Genomic DNA, 19,963 nt, shown 5'->3' on the forward strand with positions numbered 1-19,963 from the left:
ATGGACATAAGGAACCGGGCACAATATAAAAATCCCCAACTAGTAGGGAACGGCCTTACCAGTTCCTGTAGATAGACACGGGGCTAAACGGCATTAGGTTGGGGCCCTCTGGGGAACTGCCACCCAGCTCTTCAAATCCCATAAAGAGGTCCAGCAGGTAACCACCTCAATATGAACAAAAGAAACACTCCCGACGCGTTTCATGTGGTACAATCTTCAGGGGAGTCCAAATAAATAGTGAAGGGTACTGCCTGCATACATCTCATATGGCAGTAACGTCATGCCCAAAATCACTGAAAAGTAAAGCAATCAAAGTGTGAGCCCCTCGGATGTAAAGACAAGCATGTCACCGAGTCCCAAGGTTCAGGATACTCACCGCCACAATCGCGTGCCACGACCTGGAATTTCAAACGTTCTATGCTCAGTGTCTAAGAAACGGGCTCCATTTATAGCCCGGCGCATGCGCAAAAGCACGAGACGCATCAGTGACGCGCACTCCCAGAAGTCAGAGGGACTGGAAGTGCAATGTAACTGGTAGCCGCATCACGATACAGCGACCGCGGCCGCACACAGTGACATCACACCATGTGGGTGGAACGCACGGTGGCCTGATCAATTAACACATGTAGCGTTGCCATCGCAACATGCAAACCCACAGGTTTAGACACAGCGTAACGTATAAAGTAATCACATAGGCTGAAGGCCACAGTTCTATGTGGTATAACAAAAGCTGTGCATGGTCTGAATTTGTTGTATTAAAATAAGGATAGCAGGCAACAGAGGTAAGTAGTGTTCTCAACATATAAAGGGGGTAAGGAAAAGCCAAAAGGAGTATACAATATAAAACATCACAGTCAATGGGAATGGTCAAACTAAAACCGGGGGGTAACCAAGGCCCGCACATGAGGGGCAAAATAGAGGAATAAAGCCACCAGAATATGATTTAATCAAAAATAGAGAGCCACCCCAAAAACCCTGTAGGAGGATGACCATACGGACACATGAGGATTAAACCATCAAAAACACTGGCACACCATAGGAACCAGAGGGAGGGAGAGAGGGGGGGTGCAAAAAGAGTGGTAACAAATAAAGGTAGAGTGCACACTAATGGATCTCCCTATGATAATCTCTAACCCTACCTAACGTGGAGGTCGGCACCCTAAAGAGAAAAACGCAAATGGCGCCCCCACTCGGACGTCGACTCACCCTCCTAATCATGCCCTCAAGCTAAGGTGTTCAAAGAAATGAAGTAAAAGAGAGGGATTCATTCAGACCTATTGGTGTCATGGTGTTGAGACTATATATCCATTAGCATTCCTTCTGAAGAATTTTCTGGTCCCAGTTTCCTCCTCGTAGTGGGGGACGAATAAGATCAATCCCCATGACTGCAAAACTCCCCAGGTCCCCACCATGGAAAGCGTTGATGTGCCTAGCAACAGGGGTGTTGTTCTTTTTGATAATATCATTCTTATGCTCACCTAACCGCCGTCGCAACTCTCTAATGGTCTTTCCTATATAGAGTTTGCCACAGGCACAGGTAATCATATACACCACCCCCTTGGATTTGCAAGTAATCAAGGATCTGATAAGGAAACTCCTGCTTTTATTATAGTTATTAAAAACCTTACCTTCCTTGATATATTTGCAATTGACACAATCATGGCACTTAAAGCAGCCTTTGATCACATTGGTTGCCATAGCTGGTCTCACCTCGTTAAAGTGGCTATGTACCAGAAGGTCACCCAGAGACTTCGCCTTCCTGAAGGTAATGGAGGGGTGACTCAGGAGATGTTTCTCAATCAGGGGGTCCATTTGTAAAACAGACCAATATTTGGAAAGTGTCCTCCTAAAGTTATCGGCACCATTGTTGAAGGTGGTAATGAATCTCAAAATGTCCGATGGTTCATCCTCCCCAGAGTTAGGGTTCAACAATGTAGTACGGTCCAGTGTGCACACTGACTTATATGCATTCAGAATTAGCCCCTCTGGATATCCCCTTTCCCTCAAGCGACTCATTAGATCCAGAGACTGTGCCTTGAAACCTGTCTCCTCAGAGCAGTTCCGCCTCATTCTCACAAATTGGCCCTTAGGGATTCCTCTCTTCAGGGGGCCAGGGTGAGTACTCTCCCATTTGAGTAGGGAGTTAGAGGATGTCGCCTTCCTATATGTAGTAGTCACAAGGCGGCCTTCTGGTCCCCTTTCCACCAGTACATCTAGGAAGGTCAGCCTCTCTCTGCCAATCTCACTAGTAAATTTTAGACCGATGTTGTTGTCATTCAACTTACCCAAAAAGTGGTGAAAATCAATCTCAAGTCCCTTCCAGATAACGAAGACGTCGTCTATGTACCTTGGCCACAAGACAACGTCATCGGTATCCAGGAGACCACCAAAGACCTCCGTTTCCTCCCACTAGCCCAGGAGGAGATTAGCATATGATGGGGCACAACAACTCCCCATCGCGGTCCCCCTGAGCTGGTGAAAAAAATTTCCGCCAAAGGTGAAGACATTTTTGGTGAGGCAGAACTCAAGAGCCTTAATCACAAAGTAATTATGTTGGATAAACTGACTTCCTCTTGAGCCCAAGAAGTACTTGACACCTTCCACTCCTGCCTTATGTGGAATAGACGAGTATAACGCCTCTACGTCGATGCTGCATAGCAGCATCCCTCCCCTCCTCCAGAAAAATGTCCTCAATCCTGCGTAAAAAGTCCCTAGTGTCCCCCAAGTACGAGTTAAGGGACAACACAAAAGGTCTTAGGATTTTGTCGACATAAATGCTAAGTCTCTCAGTCAAACCCGCAATACCCGAAACAATAGGGCATCCTTTCAAGGAACTAAGGCCCTTATGCACCTTTGGTAAGGTGTAAAAGGTCGCCACTACTGGAAAATTAGGAAGCAGATATTCATATTCATTCCTATCAATGATATTCATGTCCAGGGCTTCCACTAACAGGATTTTCAGTTCATCCTTAAACACGGGTAGCGGGTTGGAGTCCAACTTCTCATAACATGACTGGTCATTGAGAATGCTGAGGCAAATGTCCTTATAATGATTGGAATCCAGCACCACCACATTGCCCCCTTTGCCCGAAGGCTTTATGGTGATGCTGGAGTCACTCTCAAGGCTATTCAGAATTTCACTGTGTTGGCCCTCACATCCTCAGTAACCAGGTTTACAAAGATATCAATAGCATCAATGTCGGTCATCACCTGCGGCATTTTCTTGCTCCTATTCTTAAGGTCTGTGAAGGGACCTTCACCAAAGTCATTTGGGTTAGCATCGCTGAGATGGAACAGCGTTCTAACATCTTGCAAGAGGTTCTCAGGAATCCCTAATTCGGCAGAGGTTTTTTCCGTTTGCCTACAGAATTTTTTTTCCACTTAAGGCGTCTTGCAAATAAATGCAAGTCCTTAATTGCCCCGAATTCATCACAATTGGTGGTTGGTACAAAGGACAAGCCTTTGTTCAAAACAGATAAATCATTAATATTAAGGGGTCTTGAAGACAAGTTTATCACCTGAGGGGCCCTACCCATTATAGCAGTTTTGGTTGTCCCTTGCTCCTCAGGTGATATTGGTTGTCTAAACCCCCCCCTACCGCCGTAATTATGTGATGCTCCTCTGTAATTGGATGTACCTCTCCCTCTCTGTTTTTTATACTGTTGTGGAGGGCTAAATAGGTTATTTCTAGTGTCCGTGTCCGAGAGTTCTGCGTCTGTAGAGGAGACGTCAGTCTCACTCTGTCTCACAGAACGGTTGCTGGAGGGGAAGTAGACTCTATTCTCTTTGAAGTCCTGCAAATCCCTAATATAAAATTTGTGCTTTTTTTCTTTCATTTTATATTGGAATTTTTCGATAACACCCTGTAGAACCAGCTCTTTATTTGCAAAATCACCCTCACCTGAGAATTTCCGTGTGATATCAATATGTTCCTTGAGGGATTCCTCCAAGCTGGACAGGTTCTTTTTTTCCTCCTCCAACAGTAATCTCATGAGTCTGAGGGAACTCTCCGTAGCCTCCTTTTCCCACACACTCATGAAATCCATATTCTTATGGCGATACCCAGGTTGCAGGGTTATCCTCAAGTGGCGGGGGACAATCCTATCCTTGAGATAACTCTCTAAGGATTGAACCTCCCACCAAGACATGATACGTTCTTTGTAAACCCTTGTAAGATCTTTAAAGGCAACACTTAGGGTTGGTGTATACCTTTTTTGCACAAAATTTTTCTCGGAGAACACGTTCTTAGCCTCTGTAAACCACTGCCTGGTGTCCAAATCAGCAGACAAAAAACTTGCCATTAAACAGCTTATAAATGGTTCAAGAATAGCAAGATACCAAAAGCGATCCACAGTACTCACAATGTAAATAGCTGAATCAAGTGGTGTGAAAGGTAACAAAAAGACCTAAAATATAACTTTTAATAATATGCGTATAAAAAGTGAAGACCAAATTCACTGAACGGTTAAAAACAGGCACATAATTGGCATCAATATCCCTAGTGCAAGAATCAGTGGTTAGCTAGAGTAAGCCCAATATACCTCAATGTCCTAAACGGACTGAAAGTGGTGAATTCAAACCCACTTAATCAGCCTTCACATAAAAGGTACAATGTAGAATGGGCTAGGCATATAGACACAGCTACCTCACACCAAACCAATGGGGTTTGGGATACAATACAAGTGTACAGCTAGCTGACCCGAAAATGGACATAAGGAACCGGGCACAATATAAAAATCCCCAACTAGTAGGGAACGGCCTTACCAGTTCCTGTAGGTAGACCTTTCACACTACTTGATTCAGCTATTTACATTGATTCAGGGGCCACACATACAACAACAGTTTTAGACAAAAGTATAGTCATTTAACGATAAAAGGATGTAAAAGATTATTATGCTATAGACAGATGGGTGTAAAGCTTAAAGGGTTATTCCCATCTTTAAGATCCAATCCCAATATGTAGTAGGTGTAATAATAATAATAATATTAGCAGATACCTCCAATTAGAAATGTAGGATAGTTGTATGGCACCCCTGGGGGTTCAGTCACCACAGGGCATTGCATTTCATTTGGGGTGCAATGCTTGGACTCGGGTGATGAAGGAGTTAATCACTGGTGTTGTTTGTTTAACTTACACAAAACAGCTAGCTATGAGTCACCACTTACACAGGAAGCTGGACAGTCAGGAGAATTCCAGGTTACCCGGGCAACAGCCACTAAGAGTCATCCCAAGAGTGGGGTCATGGAGTGAGTAAGAGCAACACAAACAGTTTTGACTTCAGAACAGTCTGAGACAGCGAAGGAACAACAGGTCCCCTGGGGGGAGTGCTACACTCCCGCCCGGGATGTGTGCTTAGGAGCTATCTCGGGGAAGGAGGAGAGAGTGCCAGAACATCATGAAACTTGTAATACCATGGCTACTATAGAGAGTGGTTCACAGAGCTTCTATAACTATGACCGGCCAGACTGGAAGAGGGCGAGAGACAGAGGCAACCGATGGAGATGGTGAGACAAAGGAGACATGGCAGCTGGGGGGGGAGCTTAACCACTTCCACAGTGCCAGCGCAGCCGAGTTGCAGAACCCTTGGTTGGGGACACCTTTATGGACTCTAACAAGTCTGCAGGGGTTGGGGATTTCATGTCCCATCGCCCACCACCCACTGTCCTGGAGCACAGTGACATATAGGATCCGGCTTTGGGTTTACAGCCAGGCCCCACGGCGAGGACCCGCATCACCTGCATACGGGATGGGACACTGTTGTGAATGTTAGTTATGTTTTGGCTGCTGGGAGGCTCCCTCTGGTGGCCAGGATGGTTTGGACTTCGACCAGGTGTGTTGTGCAGTGGGTGTTTCCCTTGCTAACTCTCTGCTTATTTAAATCCTGGTCTGATTGCAGGCTGTTGCCGGATGTCAGTTGTTCTTTGTATCTCCAGCCTGGTTAATCCTGCTCTACACCACATCTTCCCCAGATAAGTGCTTGCTCTTTATTTATTGTCTGGTTCTTTTGTTTATCTGGGTTTGTCATTTGCTGTGGTTGGTTTCAGTTTATTTGCTTGCAGGGATTTTCCCCCTCAGTGGATTGTTGAGGAACTCCCTGCAGTTCTGTGTGGAGTATAGCTCCTTTGGGTCCATGTGTTTGTGGCTTGTTGACTTTGTTATGATTCTTGTTTTCTGTTCATTGGTATGACAAGGGCACCTGGTATAGGACGGAGTTCAGATCGTGCGATCTGAGGGCCTTTTTGTTCTATCAGGAAGTTGGTATTTTGCAGGGTTTTTCTTTGGCCACCATCAGTCCCTTTCCTGTCCTTTCCTATTTTAGTCAGCGGGGGCCTCACCTTTTGCTAATCCTGTCATCTACCTGTGTATTGTGTTTTTCCTATATCACCGCAGTCTTTGAATGTGGGGGGCTAGCTTTTCTTGTCTATTTTCTGAGGCAGAGAGTTATTCATCTTTCCTACCTTTAGGATAGTTAGTTCTCCGACTGGGTTTGCGGTGCACAGGATGTTAGTTCACCCCTCGGCTACTTCTAGTTGTGATGGTTAGTAAGGGGATGGCGACCAGATTAGTTGCCAATGCTCTTGTCCCCTTTTGCCAATGATTTGTGGTAGTCTTCCATGGTTCCGGATCATAACAGGACACTTAACATGGACAGCGGAGTCCCCAAGTTGCTTCAGGGCACGGGGAGCCACGAGTCAGCGCAAGGAGGAAGGTGTCACACATTTCCACAGACACTGGTGATTGCCTCCAATTCACATATTCCATATTCCATATATTGGCAAACTATTTCCTTTAAGATCAAGAAGATGTGGAACCATGGTTTGTGAATAGGACTCTCACTAACTGGATTGTAGTACCAAGCTGGGTTGCGGTGAAAACAGGGGAATCAGTGGAAACAGAGTTCAAGGTAGTTAAGATAAAAGATTTGAGACTGTGTGTGGAAATGCTCCGTATCGTGAAGGAAATATTCTTAACCTGTGTACCCACTATCTATTGTACATAATCCCCACCAAGTTACCATTTAGTGAAAAGTTTATTTTGGACTGGTGGTCTCCCTCATTGAACTGTTTAACATTTGGTCCTGGCGAGCATAAGTCACCAGCATCATGATGTGGGTGGCAATGGCTTAGAACCCCCATAGCACAAGTCCACACACCAAGCCAGACCCCTACCTTTATGTAACTTGCCAGGACATAAGAGACGAGTACCTTGCCCACGGCTACCACTTTGTGCCCCGTTGCACTCATTTACACAGGTTTATAGCAAAAAAAAAACATTTAATGGGAGTGCTTCTTCAATTGTATAGTGACTGTGATTAACTTGCTTTTTTGTTTTATTTCTAAGGTCACTTTGGGTCTTCAGTTGCCTCATACTTTATATTCTTAAGGTGGATGTATGGCGTAAACTTGGTGCTCTTTGGTCTTATTTTTGGACTTGTCGTAATTCCAGAGGTAAAAAACTTTTTATAAGTATTTTCATAAATTAATAAATATTTGTACTAATATATAATAGTCTATTTTATTTACATATAATGAAGAATAAAACTAGATGTACAGTACCTGAGAAAAGTAATAATATGTATTCACTTATATAATAACGCTTTACACACATCAGCAACAGTGTTCCCATTGGAGATCACAATATACATTAACTATCAGTATGTCTTTGTAGTGTGGGGAAAACCGGAGAACCTGGAGGAAACCCACACTAAAGGGTGCTTTATGTGCTGCGACATCGCTAACGATATATCGTCGGGGTCACGTCGTTAGTGACGGACATCCGGCGCCGTTAGCGACATTGCAGCGTGTGACACCAAGGAGCGACGATCAACGATCGCAAAAGCGTCAAAAATCGTTGATCATTGACACGTAGCTCCTTTTCATAATATCGTTGGTGGTGCTTGCCGCTGGTGGTTCGTGGTTCCTGCAGCATCACACATTGCTATATGTGACACCGTAGGAACGACGAACATCTCCTTACCTGCGTCCTCCGGCAATGAGGAAGGAAGGAGGTGGGCGGCATGTTCCGGCCGCTCATCTCCGCCCCTCCTCTGCTATTGGGCAGCTGCTTAGTGACGCCGCAGTGACGTCGCTATGACGCCGAACGCACCTCCCCCTTGAAGGAGGGATTGTTCGGCAGTCACAGCGACGTCGCTGAAAAGGTATGTGCGTGTGACGCTGCAGTAGCGAAAATGTTCGCTACAGCAGGGATCACCAAATCTCGAACGAACGACGGGAGCGGGTGCTATCGCGCACGACATCGCTAGTAATTGCTAGCGATGTCGCAGTGTGTAAAGCACCCTAAACACCAGGAGAACATACAGACTCCTTGCAGATGTCGTCTTTGATGTAATTTTAAAATTTCTCTATTATTAGACGTATCATAAATTTTTCCATTTCACCTGATAATAGGAAGTATTTAAAAAATTGCAATGGTGGAATAAATTACTTTTACATTTACGTTTATTTTTAAAGCATTAAATCATTCAACAAAAACAGACATTTATATTGCACTTTCCTCAGTATGATTTCAGGGTGTATTCCATTTTTGCTCTTTTCTCACCAGATTTTAATGGGTTTACCATATGGCAGTATACCAAGAAAAACTGTGCCTAGAAGTGAAGAAAATCATGCCATGGATTTCTCTGTCCTTTGGGACTTTGAGGTACAAAATACTGTAGAACATTTTGCTTTTATCCGACATTTTAAAGGTTTATTATTTTTACATTTTTTCAGACTTCCAACTTCCTGACAATTCAGGCTACCAGCATTGTTGCTCCTCTGGCCAAAGCTGTGCTCTATCAATGCTAATATGTATGGCTGAGTTTACAAGCTCAATAGTCATCCATTAGAATGTAGATGTATTTGCGCAGGCACGAGATTATGGGCGGATACTAGCATGATGCTGGTGCAGTCATGCACAGCGCCGTCCATAATCTCGTGCCTGCACAAATACATCCCCGGCGCGCGCGAGGGATAGTTTCTGCTCAGGCCCACGATAGTGGCCTATGATAATTGCGCATGCGCGAGACTTCGGCATCAGCGTGGAGGATGATGGGGCCGTCGTCATCAATGCAAATCAAGACAGGAGACGGTGTACAGTGACAGGAGGGGGGAACGAAGGAGAAATAGAGCCCACCAATAAGGCCCAACGAAATAATTTACATACAAAAAGGTGATATTTTAGAAAGTTGTTTTGAAAGTCTGAAAAGGGGGCCAGCAACTGCAAAATCACAGCAACAAACAGTAAGAGACAAAGGAGAAAAGCAAGATCAGGAAGGTAGAAACAAAAAGACAAGAGTTAACACTGCAACTCATTTAAGCATTAATGTATAACAACCACCAATAAGTCTGGATCACAACACCTTACCAGACTAGTATAGGTAAACTATAGCTGGCATTAATAAAATAGTAAAGCCAGCATATATAGGAGGGGAGCGAAAGTGATTTTTTCCTCCACAGCATGTGAATAAAGAAGAGACTAAGAAGCAGCCTAGCAGACATTAACTCTTGCTAGCCTGCCTAAGCCTTTGGATCGACGCCCACATCTCCCTACAAAGATCACAGAACTCAGGGAAGTTAGCAGGCAGAGTGCCAGAATCTGTAGTTTCCACAGATCCTGAAGCCCCCATGGCATTTGGCGATGCCTGCAAAAATCTCCTAGTAGTAACACATACTCATCTTAAAAGATATGACTAACCCTTTAATGTAAACCTGTTATCACATAGCCCTTAGGTAAACTGGTGTCAGCAAGTTGTAAAATTCCTGTCACTTCTTTATAGCCTCTATTGTATCACTGTTGCCTAACACACCTACAAAAACAGTCTGAATTTTTCCTGTGCTTATGGCATTCAGCACTGAGTGGATAGATGGGTGTCTCCAAACCGTGCGCTTTATTCCCATTCTGCCTGCTGTTAACAAATCCACTTCTATGTCATGTGGTGACATCTTCTACATAATCCTCAGAGATATACATATTTCACTCAAGTGCCATTGCTCAGAAAACCATTCAAAAATACCATGAACAGGGCAGAGAAAAATGGGAATGCATTGGTAATCTGACCAATGGCATAGGTGTGAGATTTGCCTGTCATGAGAGTCATCATTCACATCAATTAGAAGTGCAGGCACAGAAGAGGGGCTGACCATGGGCTGGACTCAATGGAGGCGGTCATTGTAAAGCTTGGTGTTCATTTTCATAAAAAGATGGACAGTTTTTCCTGCAGAGGGGTAGTAGGGAAGTAAGAAAACTTGATGATAACCTTAAAGATGTTAGGAACTATTGTAAAGAAAACATTAATGTTACTCTGAAATAATATCAGGCTCTTCATATTTTATATTACAGGGATATGCCAAATATTCTGTTTTGTTCTATGGTTTCTACAATGACCAACGCACAATCGGGTGGCTAAAGTTCAGACTTCCACTTTCATATTTCATGGTTGGGGTTGGAGTCTTTGGATACAGCCTGATGGTAGTTATCAGAACGTGAGTAGTACAACAGAAGCTTTATTTCATCTTTTGTGTATGCATCTTGATATGTTATAGTGCATTCACATGTGTTATTGCCCAAAGCAACCATATTCACTACCACTCTTACATTGTTTGGGGTCAGCATGGTGGCTCATGTTTAGCACCATTGCTTTGCAAACCTGGGTTCAAATCTGACCTTGAACAACAGAAATATAGACAATAAATTCTTACCTGCAAAGCATTATACTGAGAATTAACTACTGAGGCCTGTGTCCTGGGAGCTAAGTACTTCAACACCAACAAATGTTTTGGTGGGGGTCTTGTATAGGGCATTTCATGAAACTCACTATCTTTTACACTAAGCTTCTGGATATGGAAGACATTTCTTGGACCTCTGCCTTTTTGTGGCTCGTATTACTTGTCATGTGCTAAGACTTCTCAAAGGTGAAAGATGTGTAATTGACTAGTCATCTCCCATATTTGACTACTGACATTACATGAGAAATGCTGTAGTATATTAAATAGTAGAGGCATTGAGGTGTTGTAGGCCTCTGTGGATACACACTGAAAAGGGTCACTGTACATTAACAGTATATGAACCCTTTTCAGTCCAATACTTTATCATAATGTACCTTCTTACAATATGTATGTCACACTAATAGGTTTGGGGAAAAGGGGCTTAGCCTCACAGCGCCCTGAAGAAGGCTTACCCCGAAGGGCATAACTATATTCTTACCCAGTCTTCACCAGAGCCTTTGATGGTGAGGTTGGATTTTGCTGAAATTAGGCATCAGGTATCACTCAAGGGCAGTCCCTGGTTGTCGTGCTCCACCAAAAGACTGAATGGCGAATGGCGAGAAGGATAGGGGGAACCATTGCCTCTATAGAATCTCAGGAAGGGTAACTTGTCACTCACCCTAAGCAACTCTGAGATCATGTGCCTATCCCCGTCTTACTCTAATTATGACTCTGTCTAGCTTACAGGGCAGCAGAAACACTAGTCTTGCTCTAAGATAAAGGCATAAAGAAAAATGACAGACAAAGGAAAAAGAAACTTTAATAAGTAGCATTAGTATTCCAGTGGTCTTCATCCCAGAAGAGGCTAAATGCATTTTTAATGTTGGTATACAACAGAGCAATAAAAACATTTCAGAAAATACTTGCCAACATGTGCAAAAATTTAAGTAGCCACACTGTTTAAAATGGGTATGTTGCTTCATAACAATTACCACAGATTTCAAATTCCATATGGTCTTTCTGGCACCGTATATCGGACGCTTCGTATTTTCAATGTTTCTGATTAATTAACTTAACTTACTATTAAGGATACTAGAAACTGCTATAGATTGTATGCCACAAATATTATTTTAATAATGTAATACAGTATACAGACCAAACGTTAGGACACACCTTCTCATCTCTAGAACAACTGTTAGGCCTAAGCCACACGGCGAGAAAATCGGTGCGAGTGGAGTGCGATAAAACATTGCATTCCCCTCGGACCAATTCTAGCCTGTGTGACAGCACACATGAGCGATTATTTTCTCAGCCCTAATCGGACCGAGAAAACAATCGCAGCATGCTGCGATTGTAATCCGAGACTCTTTCTCTCGCACCCATTCAAGTGAATGGGGCGAGAGAAAAATCGCACTGCACTCGCGGTACACCGGTGTACCGTGCGTGCAGAGCGAGAATGTCTATAGCCGGCTACACAGGCGAGAGGGAGAGAAATCCCTCCCTCCCCTCCTGAGTGCCGGCCCGCCCCCCGCAGCTGAGGTCTGCTCGCACGAACGGACCTCAGTTGCAAGGACACAAGCATGAGACTCGGCTCTGCTGTACTGCCAGCACGAGCCGAGTCTCATGCAAGGGGATCGCAGTAGTCCCCGTGTGGCCCCGGCCTAAGAGGAGACTTTGTGCAGCAGGCTTTCATGGTAAAATAGCTGCTAGGAAACCACTGCTAAGGACAGGCAACAAGCAGAAGAGACTTGTTTGACCTAAAGAACACAAGGAATGGACATTAGACCAGTGGAAATTAGTGCTTTGGTCTGAAGAGTCCAAATTTGAGATCTTTGGATCTGTAACATCCTGGATGTGGATTCACTGAGCCGTGCACCGGACTCCCCCAGAGAGGCAACCCGGAGCTAACCCCTATACAGGGAATGTCCGGTCACCCCGCCATAGGGCCTAAATGCACGGTAGCCGGAACACGGGAGGTACGAAGTCCAAGTCCTATAGAAGTCTGCAAGAGTCCAAAGGAAACCGTAGGCACGCCGGATGACTGGAACCGGGTTCAGGTGCCGAGTAGAGACAACGGGCAGGATCTGGATCCAGACGAGATGTGCAGAGCGATGTACTAGGTAGAGTCGGGGATCAGTGACGGGTGCAGGCTGACGGAAGATGGCGGGATCCTCAGCAGACGGTCACCGGGACACTTCCTGGAGAACCAATATTCAGGACCAGCGGACGGACTCTGCAGACGAGCCAGTGTTAATAACGAGACAAAGCACAAGGAGACCTGAGCACCTAGCAATAGAAACACGTTGATCAGGCGCCGCCCACCTGGAAAGGGAAGTCTTATATACCCTGCACCTGTATCAGCCATATCCTGTTATAGGGATGCTGGGCCTATAAGACAAGGTGAGTGAGCGCGACCCCGCTCTAATGCACATGCATGAAGCCTAGGAGCCAGAGGCAAACACAGGGGGCCTGGGAAAGGATGCAGGGGAGCACGAGCGGGAGCAGCGGCCGCGACCGGCGGGCAAGTGGACCGGATCAGTGGGTAAGGAGCAGTGCTGTGATGGTAAGACCGGATCAGTGGGTATGGAGTGGTGCTGTGACATTGAGGCTGGATCAGTGGGTAAGGAGCGGTGCTGGGACACCGGGAGCGTGACAGGATCCAACCACCGTGTTTTTGTAGAAAAGGTGAACGGATGGACTCTACATGCCTGGTTCCCACCATGAAGCATAGAGGAGGAGGTGTGATGGTGTGGGGGTGCTTTTCTGCTGACTCTTTTGGGGATTTATTCAAAATTGAAGGCATACAGAACCAGCATGGCTACCACAGCATCTTGCAGCGGCGTGCTATTCCATCCGGTTTGCGTTTAGTTGGACTATAATTTATTTTTCAACAGGACATTGACCCCAAACACACCTCCAGGCTGTGTGAGGGCTATTTGACTAAGAAGGAGAGTGATGGGGTGCTACACCAGATGACACTGGTCTACACCTGGTCTACACCTGGTCTCCACAGTCACCAGACCTGAACCCAATCGAGATGGTTTGGGGTGAGCTGGACTGAAGAGTGAAGGCAAAAGGGCGAACAAGTGCTAAGCATCTCTGGGAACTCCTTCAAGACTGTTGGAAAACCATTTCCAGTGACTACCTCTTGAAGCTCATCATGAGAATGCCAAGAGTGTGCAAAGTAGTAATGAAAGCAAAAGGTGGCTACTTTGAAGAACCTAGAATATAAGACAAATTTTCAGTTGTTTCACACTTTTTTAAGTATTTTATTCCACATGTTTTAATTCATAGTTTTGATGCCTTCAATGTGAATCTACAATTTTTAGAGTCATGAAAATAAAGAAAACTCTTTGAATGAGGAGGTGTATCCAAACTTTTGGTATGTACTGTATATAAAGTTGAGTGTGTGTGTGTGTGTGTGTGTGTGTGTGTGTGTGTCTGTGTGTGTGTATGTTCGCTAAAGGAATCCGCACTGTCATGTTTACATTCACAAAATTTTGCACAGCGGTCTAATTTGACTCAGGGAACATCATAGACTATGTTTATAGGGTAAAATGTAACCCCACGCTTTACAGTTACTCAGCCAAAAACCTGCTTACATTAAAGTCAATGGAGCTGGTAGCTACAGGTCATTAATAGGATCTCTGATTTTTTGCTATTGGCAATGAAGGACATTCTTAGTATAAGAAGCTTATGTGTCAGTTAATATATCGGTTGAGGGATGGATAGTGAAAGAGACAAAGAGAGGCAGACAGAGACACAGGGAGACAGAGAGATAGAGAGTGACAGACAGAGACAGACAGAGAGAGAGGCAGACAGGGAAAGAGACAGAAAGCAACAGAGAGAGGCAGAGAGACAGAGAGACCGGTAGAGACAGAGAGAGATGGATAGAGTGAAACAGAGAGAGAGAGAAAGACAGACAGAAAGAGACAGACAAAGAGATAGAGACAGACTGCGAGAGCGAGAGAGAGATAAACAGACAGAGAGAGAGACACACAGAGAGAGATGCAGACAGGGAAAGATACAGACAGAGATAGAGCCAGAGAGACAGAATCTCTTTATCTTTCCCAGAGATGGATAGAGAGTGAGACAGAGAGAGATAGACTAAGATAGAGAGAGAAAGACAGACAGAAAGATGCATACAGAGAAACAGACAGAGACAAAGAGAGAAAGACATACAGAGACAGAGAGAAACAGAAAGAGATGGATAGAAAGAGACAGACAGGGAGAGACAGACAGAGAGACAGAAAGAGATAGAGAGAGATAAGCAGACAGTGACAGAGAGACAGACAGAGACAGAGAGAGAGAGGGAGAAAGACAGAGAGGGAGAGTGGGAGAGATTAAACAACCAGTTACTATCCTGGGCAACGCCCGGTACTAACACTATTAATATTATATTATTGTTTTATGTGTTATATACAGTAATTTATCATTTGGTTTTCTGGATGATAAATCTGGTCACATGAGCATAGAACTGTGTTTCAGAGACCTTTTAGGGACAGAAAAATATAGTTATTTGTTATTGAGGTCCTCTGTGTCATATTAGGAAAAAATGGTGAATGATATCCCTTTTGCAATATGCTTTGTAAAAATAGAGACATTATTAATTAAATGTTTTATGACTTTTGGAGTTATTTTTTCTTTCTTTTTCTCACATTTATCAAGTTTTCCACCTTTTTTATTTGTTTATAGTCATTGCCATCAGTTTAGTTTGGATTTGCATCTGAAAAATCAGCAGAACCAAAGAATTGAGCCAGAACATTGTGTACCCAATCAGGATGGTCCCTAAGTCTTGTAATTAACTCCCCAACACGTCAGCAGGCCTCAAAATAGAGGCAGAGCAAGACCCAGGCCAGACATTTTAAAGGGAACCAAACATCAGGATTTTCGTGTATAAGCTGCAGCCAGTGCAGTACTGGCACTATCATGCACAGTGTGTACATACCATTAGGGTGCAGCTCGGGTGTTTAGGCAGTGAAATACAACTTTATAAAGTTTGAAATTTCGTGCACTTTTTGATTGACGTGTGCACCTCTGCAGATAATGTCTGGGCGGGTTATGCAGGAGTTCCCCGCCCCCCCACCAGCCTGTTCCTCCCTCTCTCCTGATGTCCGGGCGGGTTATGCACGTGTTCCCCGCCCCCCCGCGCCGCCTGTTCCTCCCTCCCTCCCTCTGGCTGTATGTAAATATCTAATCTTCAGAAACATGGCGCCGGAGTGGGCCTCTGCGCATAGCGCTTATCTCCGGCGCCATGTTTCTGAAGCCCCCACATTACACAACTTGGTGTCTGAGAGGGCGGCGCATGCGTCCTCGTTTCTTCACAGCCCGTTGTGACCGCGGGAGCGCGCGCGATTAGAACAGGACAGAACAGCTGACCGGAGGACGCGATTACCTGCTGCTCCTGTATCGTGCCGCCCCAGGACACCGGGCCAACACACCAGCCGGTGTGACATCGCTGTGGCGCCGCCCTCTCAGACACCAAGTTGTATAATGCGGGGGCTTCAGAAACATGGCGCCGGAGATAAGCGCTATGCGCAGAGGCCCACTCCGGCGCCATGTTTCTGAAGATTAGATATTTACATACAGCCAGAGGGAGGGAGGGAGGGAGGAACAGGCGGCGCGGGGGGGCGGGAACACATGCATAACCCGCCCGGACATCAGGAGAGAGGGAGGAACAGGCTGGTGGGGGGGCGGGGAACTCCTGCATAACCCGCCCGGACATTATCTGCAGAGGTGCACACGTCAATCAAAAAGTGCACGAAATTTCAAACTTTATAAAGTTGTATTTCACTGCCTAAACACCCGAGCTGCACCCTAATGGTATGTACACACTGTGCATGATAGTGCCAGTACTGCACTGGCTGCAGCTTATACACGAAAATCCTGATGTTTGGTTCCCTTTAAACACCTACCCATAAAAAGCTTTAAACATAAACTGCACAGCATAAAAAGGGGCGAACGACACCTCGTGTATGTACAAAGTACCCACTGTCCTTTGCAACTTCCGGCTCTGGGAGTCACTGAGTTCCGCCCGCGTTCTTAGTCGGCGGGGCTTCGGCTTCTTGACTTTTTCGGGGAAGACAATGACGCTGTTGTTGTTTTAGCGCCAAAGATGGCGGGCAAGATGGTGGCAGTTCAAGATTTTGGAGCGTTTCACGGATTTCAAGGCAAGGCGCACGGCATCCACTGATGGGGTAAGAATCCTGTTCGTGACACCAAATTGTGTTGTCGCGGACGGGTGCCGCCTCCGCTGCGGCAAACGGGGCTGCTCGGGTCCGGGATCGTGTCTGGGGCTCGAGTGGTGACCGAACCCGGGGTTCGCGCAACCGCCCGTCCACACACACAGTGAAAGAGGGGGTATTTACAAGGGAAATTGTCTGTGGCGCGCTGCCTCTTGGGCCGGCGAGGGTGAGGAGTAGGGCTGGGGCGCTGTCGGCAGGTTGGACCGGATGACACCGGTGTACACACAATTAGATAGAAATCACACCAAGTCCATATTGTAAACCAAGGCCGGATGCCGGTTGCCTCTGGAGGGGTGTGCTGGTCCCGCACACGGGTTGGCAGTGTAGGGGCCCTTCCTCCTGCACTCGTGTTTTTGTGGTGTATGGATTAACCCCGCATGGAACGGGAGAAATCCGCTCCCTTGCAGTTTTGGACGCAGAGGGAGCCGTTGCCCGCACACGCTGACCCGTGGGACTTCAATGGGTTCTTGGCGGACACCCTGTCCTCCGCGTTGGGCTGCCGGTCTGCTCTATCTGGGCTCCTCCCATGGTCCCAGGGCTCCAACCCTGACCACTCTGCACTCCAACTCTCCTCAGTTCAATTCCACTCCACTCCACTGAACTCAACTCAAAACTGACTGGCTTTTACCCCGTGTCACCTCAAGACCCCTAGGTGGGCATTACCATCTGCCTGATCCCGCCCATTGGTGTGTCCTGTGTGTCATGTGGGGTGACTAGGATTTGTGGCTGATGTTCCCGTGTGTGGGGCGTGTGGTGTAAATTCACAAGGAGGAGGTGATTCCTGTACCCTTGGTGGGGGGTACAGTCATCTGTGACTACCTGATTTTGCCAGGGCGTCACACTAGCACCAAAGAAATGAGTCGGAACACGTTAGTATAAGTGCAATGTTCAGGTGCACATTCACACTGTGGTCATTAGTAGACAATCCAAAGGATGAAAACAATGAGAAAATACCCTGTAGTAAGTAATTAAATAGTAATAGTACAGATAAATAACATAGCGTACTTAGATGACACTATTTTGATCAAAAGAGCAAAAAATTCATCACACCGTGACAAGGTATGCCCAGTCAGGCATAGCTTTATTAGACTAACTACAGGATGGGCCATAAGTATGGATACATCCTGGGAGGGCCATGAGTATGTATAAACCAGATAAAAAAGATGGCCGCCATGGGCGCCATCCAGCCCCAAATGTTTTGCCCCTCCCATGTACTAATATGCCACAAACGGTAAGGTGATACCAGCAACCACTTCTATTTTATCAGGGTGTATCCATACTTATGGCCGACCCTGTAGTTTTACTTGGGATTTGTAAGCTGTTGTGAGCACAACCTTCCAATCTTTTGGTATCTGTTGATTTGTGTCACTGTTATGTCCTTATTCTCTGTACAAGTAACATCTGAATTGTAATGTGCTGAGGAATATGTTGTCACTATTGAAAAAAAATGATGATGATTATTATTATTATTATTATTATTATTATTAATAAAGGAATCTGTGAGCAGGTTTTTGCTATATAATCTGGGAGAAGCATAATATAGGGCAAGAAAGCCTGATTCGGGGATGTATCACTTACTTCTTAGTGTAGATTTGATAAAATCCTTGTATTGTGTGATGTAGAGGTAACTAAAGCCGGCTTTACACACTACAATATACAGTGCCTACAAGTGGTATTCAACCCCCTGCAGATTTAGCAGGTTTGATAAGATGCAAATAAGTTAGAGCCTGCAAACTTCAAACAAGAGCAGGATTTATTAACAGATGCATAAATCTTACAAACCAACAAATTATGTTGCTCAGTTAAATTTTCATAAATTTTCAACATAAAAGTGTGGGTCAATTATTATTCAACCCCTAGGTTTAATATTTTGTGGAATAACCCTTGTTTGCAATTACAGCTAATAATCGTCTTTTATAAGACCTGATCAGGCCGGCACAGGTCTCTGGAGTTATCTTGGCCCACTCCTCCATGCAGATCTTCTCCAAGTTATCTAGGTTCTTTGGGTGTCTCATGTGGACTTTAATCTTGAGCTCCTTCCACAAGTTTTCAATTGGGTTAAGGTCAGGAGACTGACTAGGCCACTGCAACACCTTGATTTTTTCCCTCTTGAACCAGGCCTTGGTTTTCTTGGCTGTGTGCTTTGGGTTGTTGTCTTGTTGCAAGATGAAATGACGACCCATCTTAAGATCCTTGATGGAGGAGCGGAGGTTCTTGGCCAAAATATCCAGGTAGGCTGTGCTATCCATCTTCCCATGGATGCGGACCAGATGGCCAGGCCCCTTGGCTGAGAAACAGACCCACAGCATGATGCTGCCACCACCATGCTTGACTGTAGGGATGGTATTCTTGGGGTCGTATGCAGTGCCATCCAGTCTCCAAACGTCACGTGTGTGGTAGGCACCAAAGATCTCGATCTTGGTCTCATCAGACCAGAGAACCTTGAACCAGTCTGTCTCAGAGTCCTCCAAGTGATCATGAGCAAACGTCATGTAGACGAGCCTTGACATGACGCTTTGAAAGTAAAGGTACCTTACGGGCTCGTCTGGAACGGAGACCATTGCGGTGGAGTACGTAACTTATGGTATTGACTGAAACCAATGTCCCCACTGCCATGAGATTTTCCCGGAGCTCCTTCCTTGTTGTCCTTGGGTTAGCCTTGACTCTTTGGACAAGCCTGGCCTCGGCACGGGTGGAAACTTTCAAAGGCTGTCCAGGCCGTGGAAGGCTAACAGTAGTTCCATAAGCCTTCCACTTCCGGATGATGCTCCCAACAGTGGAGACAGGTAGGCCCAACTCCTTGGAAAGGGTTTTGTACCCCTTGCCAGCCTTGTGTCCCTCCACGATCTTGTCTCTGATGGCCTTGGAATGCTCCTTTGTCTCTCCCATGTTGACCAAGTATGAGTGCTGTTCACAAGTTTGGGGAGGGTCTTAATTAGTCAGAAAAGGCTGGAAAAAGAGATAATTAATCCAAACATGTGAAGCTCATTGTTCTTTGTGCCTGAAATACT

The 19,963-nt window shown here is 45.5% G+C and overlaps 1 protein-coding gene across 1 annotated transcript in view; it reads left to right on the plus strand.

The window, feature by feature from the left end:
* The window catches only part of LOC142243951 (transmembrane channel-like protein 2), a 225,818-nt gene that overhangs the window by 119,483 nt on the left and 86,372 nt on the right, over window positions 1–19,963 (plus strand). The window contains exons 7-9 of the mRNA XM_075316143.1: window positions 7,343–7,449; window positions 8,564–8,662; window positions 10,343–10,485. Of these exons, the coding sequence (XP_075172258.1) occupies window positions 7,343–7,449; window positions 8,564–8,662; window positions 10,343–10,485 (349 nt within the window). The remainder of the gene's footprint in view (window positions 1–7,342; window positions 7,450–8,563; window positions 8,663–10,342; window positions 10,486–19,963) is intronic.

Source organism: Anomaloglossus baeobatrachus, chromosome 6, assembly GCF_048569485.1.
Source record: "Anomaloglossus baeobatrachus isolate aAnoBae1 chromosome 6, aAnoBae1.hap1, whole genome shotgun sequence".
NCBI lineage: Eukaryota > Metazoa > Chordata > Amphibia > Anura > Aromobatidae > Anomaloglossus > Anomaloglossus baeobatrachus.